General features: G+C 44.3%; 1 protein-coding gene across 1 annotated transcript in view; it reads left to right on the top strand.

The window, feature by feature from the left end:
* The first annotated feature begins 4582 nt into the window (after nt 1–4582).
* Nucleotides 4583–7685, top strand: part of SKIDA1 (SKI/DACH domain containing 1) — a 5109-nt gene continuing 2006 nt past the window's right edge. Inside the window, exon 1 of the mRNA XM_017741408.1 lies at nt 4583–7683. Within this exon, the coding sequence (XP_017596897.1) occupies nt 7096–7683 (588 nt within the window). The 5' untranslated portion in view covers nt 4583–7095. The remainder of the gene's footprint in view (nt 7684–7685) is intronic.

Raw genomic sequence — 7685 nt, 5'->3', positions numbered from 1 at the left:
TGAACCGCCCCGCAACTTTCTCCCCGTGCCACGCACCCCCGACCCGCCGCCAAAGGTAAAGCTGGAGTGAGCCCCCTCGCCAGCCCCTCGCAGTGAGGCTCAAACGGAGGAGGAAAATGTGAAATATTCACACGGAGAAGTGGTCCCCTTTGTTCTTTCATTGTTTCTACCCGAACTGGCGGATACAAGGGATAAACACTTACCTTCTCTCCTTTTTGCTCCAAAACACACACGTTCCCATCGGCTTTAAAATGCACGGTCCACTTTGGAAGCGACTACAAATGTCGGGAGAGTTTGTATTCCATTCTTTTACACTCTGCTCTTTTTAGCGTAAGATTAGGTTGCCGAGCACGTTGTTACAAGCCCCCCGCCTTAGTGAATGGTCACGTTTAGGACCCTCCAAGTCCATCCTAATTCTGCCAGTAGAATTGAGGGTATTGGAGGTCTAAACTTTCAAAAGGAAAAGGGCCTGCGTCTATCGAGCAGACCTGAAAATGCGCTCGGTTCCTCACTCACTTCCACAAAATGGATATAAACATCTCACCCCAGACAACTCAATGAAATATACATTTTAAAGCTTGAATGTAGAAAAGCTGTTCCATCTGCTGAGATAAGCTAAAAGCAAATTGGCCTGAAGAAAATCTACCTCAGTGTATTCCACATCAGGAATAGTCTCTGTAGTTTAAAACAAGTAAATAAGAGCATCATATAGAAATGCTAAGCATAAAGTTATAAAGAAAACAACCTCTGACAGGAATGTGCTACCCGGGTGGAATGGGGAGAATCACAGTTTTTTAAAGCGTCCTTTTTTTCGCAAAAATTACTGCTTTTCATTTTTCTCCCCTTGCCACCAAGGCAGGGGGAGAGGAACCCATTTTCTGCTTTCTTTGTAGTCCAGTCGGCATTTCGCACCCAGAAACACAGGCAGTTCCCCCCCAAACCTTGCTTTAATCTGATTATGATGAGATTTGCTGATACAATGAATATTTGAAATGATCCTTGTGTCTTAGTGAGTGTGAAGCATTTCCAGGCTCCCGTTTCCAAGGCTCCCCGCTGCAGAGGGAAGAGGAGCAGTGGGGAGACCCCGCTCCCCGAGGCCCTGGCGGGGTAGCAGCCGGGGGTGGGGGGGACAGCCCCCTCCTCCTGTGCCCAAGGGCGCTGGATTAATTTAGCTCAACTCCCTCGGCCGGTGGTTTGAGCAGGATCTTTAAGTGCCTTTTCCCCCTGCATCATCACGCCTTTGCCAATTGAAAAATAAACAAATAATAGCAAAATAAATTAAAAAAAAAGAAAGAGAGGGAGGATGCAGGCGACCCAAAGTAATTGTGGGACCGGGAGTGCATGTTGTCTCACACCCCCTCTCCTCCTCCTCCTCCCCCTCCTCCCGATGTGGCCTTAATGGCAAACTGGAAGGCCGGTTTATTTCATAGGGCCATATTACAACCAACAAGGTAAATAGGGAGTCGTGGGGGAGAGGGAGGGAGGGGGGAGGGAGCAAGAGGGGCTTTTCTTTGATAGCATTTAATTGGAATTGAAACATTCTGGGGCTGTAAACATTCTTTATTTATTCAGCACACATAAGCGGGCATTGTTTTATCACCATCATAATTACGGTGTCCTTTAAACTGACTGATAGCAAAGGAGATAAGGGAATGCGCCTGTAGCTCCAGATCAAATCGCTAGCTCTCCCCTCTCCCCGGGTCACCAGGATCCACACGGTCCTTGGAGATGAGGAGCGCCAGAAGATTGTGGCCTGGCTATCCCTTACGTCATGAAAGTGATTTGTACCACATTGCTAATTTGGTGCAATTCATAACCTCCTGATCTCCTTCGTTTGCAACTGCTTTTCAGTTTGCAGGGTATGGTTTTTAAGATCTAGTTTCCCACCATAGAAATTAAGAGTGATCACCTATGTGCAGGAGAGGATCTTATTTCCCAATGTTTGTTGCTTTACCTTTGTCTAATTAAAAATGCAAACTTTTAGGATCCTTTCAGAACAAAGCCTCACCAAATCCCCTTTACGTCCAAGGATTTGCAAATTTATAAAGGCTGCATTGAATTCAGCATGGGTCAAGGGGCAAAAAAAGGGTAGAAGGTCACTGCATTTTGATTATGGGTCAGTAAACAACATGGCATGTAGTATGTGTCCAGAAACTCCTGCTAAAAAGTATTTTAAAACTACCATGAGTATTAAACTCAAGAAATAGTCTTAGCCCGTAGTGATTATAAATTGCACAAAATTCTAGTCTGCAAGAAACACTTCAGCCCCCATGGAAAAAAACCAAAAAACCAAAAAACCACAAACTTAAAAAGCAGCATTGCATCTCTGTTTATAAAAAGAAAAAAAAGAAAGAAAGAAAAAAATAGAAGAAGAAAGGAGAAAAAAAAAAAAGGGGGGGGGGAAGAAAAAAAATGGAAAAAAGAAAAAATCAACCCCAAAACTTCTAGGCATAAGAGTGTTAGCCAGATTACGATTTTTTTTCCCCAGGCTGATGGCTGGTATTTCTTTGTCCCACACATTTAGGAGATTTAGTTATACATTCTGATATATTGTCTGACTAGAATTTATGGCAAATTTTAGTTACTACAGTCACATTTGGCTGACTTTAAAATAGCAGAAGGATCCTATTATACTGTTCTTTGACCCTATTATATTTACGTTACTGGACTCTTTGTGATAGCCTCTAGCTGCTTTCTATCTGTGTCCTCCTTGAGCAAAATATGCCCAGCAGTAACTAGAAGCAGGGTGTAGTGTTAGAAATCAAGTTCTTATGTGAAATATGTATTTCTGTCCAGCGTCATGAAAGCAAAATGTTTATTTAATGCTTGTCAATACCTGAAGACATAGTCCAGCATTAACAAATAATAATAAATAATAATAATATTCTAATAATGTGGCAATCCTAGTGTGAAAATGCACATGACCCTTAGGTTTTCCTGAAGATTTTCAGAATTCTCCCCATTAGTACAACCGGTGGTGGACATTGCTATTGCATTTCCCAATGAAACGTTTAAAAGACTGTAAATGGTGTGTGCATTACTACATTGCAGAAGGAAGAGGTCAGGCTAAATTGCACTGGTATTTAAACATAATCATACCATGAAAATAAATCAAAACATCACGTAAAAGGTGTATTTTAAATGTTACACACGTTTTCTATCTGGAATGACATGGCTAAGCACTTCCCTGTGAGCATATATATTTTAACACAAGTTTACAAAAATAAAAGTATGTGATTTTCAACAAATGGGAATAGGTCTACAGCAAAGTATTATGAGTATTATTTTGCTCTTTCTTTTCTAATGAGCTTTATCCTTCGGCCAGACAGTTTTAAGACTGAAATACTACTGGCTATAGAGTGTAGATTGCAGATTGCACGCTACTCAACGTGAAAAGGAGCACATTTGATTGATCGCCTCTGTGTGTGTGTGCCCATACACACAACTCTCTGTAGTTGCATGTGTATGTATTTGGCAAAACCGGTCATCTCTGGGTGTCCTTATCTTAAGAAACGTGAGACAAACATCCATTCCTTTAATCATGTTCATCTTTGATCACCAACAAGGGTGACACAGTCCACAAAATTAACAAAGAAACTCCCTTGCTTTTGAGAGATACCTACATGTACATCTGGGTCTGCACACACATGCACATGGACACACGAACACATAGGCATACATCCCAGTAAGTAAATTATGGCATAACTTTTCATGTAATTGACACCAGACACCTTTAATTTTTCATTTTCATTCTTTTGACCAGCTTTCACATTAACAATCTAAGCCATAAATGTTGGTGGCTATTGATCGCAATCCCCTGTGTGCGTGCAAATCCATTTTCAAGTCCCCTGCCTTTAATGTGCATGTGCGTGTGCAAGGGGCCTCTGACGGCTGTTTATCAGGATCTCCCCCAGCCTGCTTGAAGACGACCCCGGATACACAACGTGTGCCGATGGCCAAGGGAAAACGCACACACGCACACACACACACGCACACAAAAAGAACCAAACCAAACCAAATGATGGAGAAGTAAAGAAACAAAGCTCTCTGTGTGAGATGCGGAGAAAGATATGCAACCGAAAGTGTGTGTAAGTATACGGTGGGGATGTGTAGGTTGGGCGCCTGACATTTCCCAAGACTTCTCGTGGTTTTCTCCCAGCCGACATCTGGCGCTGCCTCGACCCCGGTGCTCATGGCCGCACCTTTCAGGAGCCCGAGGTTTGCCGAAGAGCCGTCACTACTCTTAAAGGTTTGGTAGCGCTGGAATTAAAAAAAAAAAAAAAAAAAAAAGGGGGGGGGGAAAGAAAAGACATTTTAAAAATAGTTGCCGAATCCCACTGCCAGGCTAGCAGCGGCAGGGCGCGGGTCTGGGTGCCCGTGGCTCCCTGCGTGCAAACGCACGCGTGGATTTACACGGGAATCCGACCCGGCTGAACTACCTGACAAATAAAGGACTTTTCAGCCCATCGGGCTTTTGGGTAACGTCTTCTGAGCAGCTTTCTCGGAGTTTACTGTTCCTTTACTGTTGACTCCATAGCCTTAACCTTAAAGCAGGGGGAGGAGAGCAGTAGGGAGGGGGTGGGGGTGTTCGCAGCATATAAGTACATCAGGAGGAATTTTTAAACGACCTTATTGTCTCTAGCTCTAGAAAGACCACGATGATTTCTTTCTAGCGCCAGCAGCTGTTTTCTCTCGAAACTTTGCTTTTTTTGCCTCTCACACGAGCGAGCAGGAGAAAGGCAAGGCTGGGGGATCCAGATGCGAGGAGAGGGAAGGAGAACTCGGCGGATGGTCTGAGCTGTGCCGAGGCATTGTTCACTGCTGCCTCTCGGTTACGTTTAAAGGCTGAAATATCACGAGATCCACTCAATGATCCTTTTCTAATTCGAGGGACAAAATGTAATTTGCTGTAGCTCTGCTTTCTCGGATGGGAATACTATCCCCAGGTTTCAGAGGGAAGAACTAGGCATCGCGGTTCGCACACACACGGATCACATGGATTAAGTTGAACAGCGGCGATTACATCTGCGCTGAGAGCAACAGTAGTCCAGGGCTGACTTTTCAAATCTCAGCCCTCCGAGTTAGAGGCTCCCTTGAATAGACTTCCTCCATTCCCGGATGCACTTCTCCAAATTCCCACTTCTCTCTCGAATTCCTGTGAAATTGGGGGCTTGCCTGCATTTCGCCTTGGCATGCAAAACGGCGTTTTCACAGAGTGATTATGCGCTTTCTTTTAGCTGTACCTGACGGGGTAACACGAACTCTACGCACCATATTGCCAACATGCGGAGTGGATATTGACGTTTGGGATTTAAGATTTTTATTTTTTTTTTCCTCCGTCGATTTTTTTGCCAAGTCACAGCAGTATGAGATGTCTCATTAATCTCGCGGATGTGTCTAATTCTGGATGTGCAGTGATACATAAAAGTGCTGGTGTTTATATCCAGCGGAACACTGGATGCACGGCAGAGATTGGTGATTTTTTTTTCGCAGCGCCTAACGTGCAAACCGCAAGCATCACTTTAACGTGACAAGGGAGAGGCATGCAGCTATCGCAACATTTGCGAAATCCTCGTTCTTGACACTCGAATAATTTAACGTTCCTAAGAAGAGGTTAAACCTTCATGCTGCTTCTTCAAATTGATTTTAAGGGGCTGCTATAAATGGAGCATCAAAAAGCTTCGTCAGGGCTACTCCGAGCGGAACATGCAAACTGCGAGCCAGAAGCATCCTAGCCCGATGCAATATCGTACATTGTGTGTTCCAGCACTTTTTTGTTATTACGTAAAGGCTCTTGGAAGCACCTTGGATATTTTACATTCTCCTTTCTCTGCTGGAAGCAATCAGCACGCAGGAATCCTGACGTGGGCTCTGGGACTATAGGACATTCCAGCTCGTGATCCAGCACGGTTAATCGTGAAAAGTGTATACATTTCTGGCTTATCTATGCTTTGTTATGGGTCTGACGTGAGCTCACGTCCTCCTCCCCCCTCCTGCAATATTACAGGCAGAATTTCAGTTAAAAGTGTTATAGTATCACGGTGCAGGAGCCCGTGATATTCCGGCAGCAAAAAAACCTTAGTCCCCGGCTATAAAAAGCTAATTAAGCAGAAGAGGAAAATCAAGAGAAACTCGAAAATGTAAGTACTCCCTCTCGTTAACAACCGAACATTTAACTTTGGAGCCTCAGAAGGGGAAATACCAGGCTGTTCTGCACGTTTTCGCTAAGCTTCATTTTCCACACAATGCAGAATAAAACGCTAGTTTAAAGCGGCTACGTTACCGAAGGATTTTCCATCGCTACGATCAGACTTATGTCCTTTAAATTCATGGCATGCACAAAAGAGCAACGTTTGTCCAAAACAGGCTGAAAATACACGGAACGATAGGGGGGAAAAGCATACAAATCCTTCCTCCGAAGCTAGCGACGAGGAAGTCTGAGAGGGCTGAGTGTGTTTGAGCTCGGATTGTTTAATAGAAAGATTTATATACTAACTGTATTATTTACTTTGGGAGGGGAGGTGGCAGTATAAGGGTATGCTAATTAGTGGGAGATTTTTTGGGGGAAGGGGTGGAATATCAATTTTTATTGCATCACCTGTCAGGAGTGTCCAATCAGCGTTGGCTTTAGGGGAATTAATTGATGAAGGTGTCTCCGGACGAGCTCACTTCACTCTGTCATTTTATTTGTAGCTAAAGCAGCGGCGGGAATAGCAGCTGCATTTCTTTTCTCTTCCTCCCTTCACATTCCATTATCATAGTTTCCAATGGAAAAGCAGGGAATGAAAGGGAACAGGTACTGATCTTCAGCAGCAACTTAGACAAACACTTTGGCAAACCTGATTTTTAAGATTATATATTGATTGTAGCCTCGCGGTATTTTTTAATTTATTTTTTAACATTTTGTCTAAAGTTTGGCACTTCATTCACCAGGAATAACAGCCTTTGTTATATTTTATTAGCAGGATGCCTTGAGACAAATACAGCATCTGGCTGAGGATTGTGTGTGTGTGGCTTTTTCTTTTTTTTTTTCTTTTTTTTTTTTTTTCATCTCTCTCTCTCTCTGCAAATGCTGGGAATAATTTAATTCACGAAATGGGAGACCTGAAGTCGGGTTTTGAAGAGGTGGATGGCGTGAGGCTCGGCTACCTCATCATTAAAGGAAAGCAAATGTTTGCACTCTCCCAGGTTTTTACAGACCTGCTCAAAAACATCCCGCGAACTACCGTGCACAAGCGAATGGATCATTTAAAAGTAAAAAAACATCACTGCGACTTGGAGGAGTTGAGGAAGCTCAAAGCCATCAACTCCATCGCTTTCCACGCCGCCAAATGCACCCTGATCTCCAGAGAGGACGTGGAAGCCCTATACACATCCTGCAAAACCGAACGGGTTCTTAAAACGAAACGGAGGAAACTAAGCCGGGCGCTGTCTGCCACCGATCTCCGGCCGGAGCTCGCTCCCGCCGACCCCTTCTCCGGCTTCTGGAAGGAGAACAAACTTTGGTTGGGTCTGAGCGACTCTCCTCGGCCGCTGCTGCCCGTCCGGAGGAAAGCTCTGCGCCCGGGGGACACAGCCTTGCTACCGGCTGCTCATCTACCTCACATTTTTAGTAAATACACTGGCCACAGCTACCCAGAAATCGCTCGGGCGCCTTGCAAATCCCCCGTAAACTATGAAACGGC

Source organism: Corvus brachyrhynchos, unplaced genomic scaffold (assembly GCF_000691975.1).
Source record: "Corvus brachyrhynchos isolate BGI_N302 unplaced genomic scaffold, ASM69197v1 scaffold167, whole genome shotgun sequence".
Lineage (NCBI taxonomy): Eukaryota > Metazoa > Chordata > Aves > Passeriformes > Corvidae > Corvus > Corvus brachyrhynchos.
The sequence above is the reverse complement of the archived record's forward strand: the minus strand, read 5'-3'. Positions and strand labels throughout refer to the sequence as shown.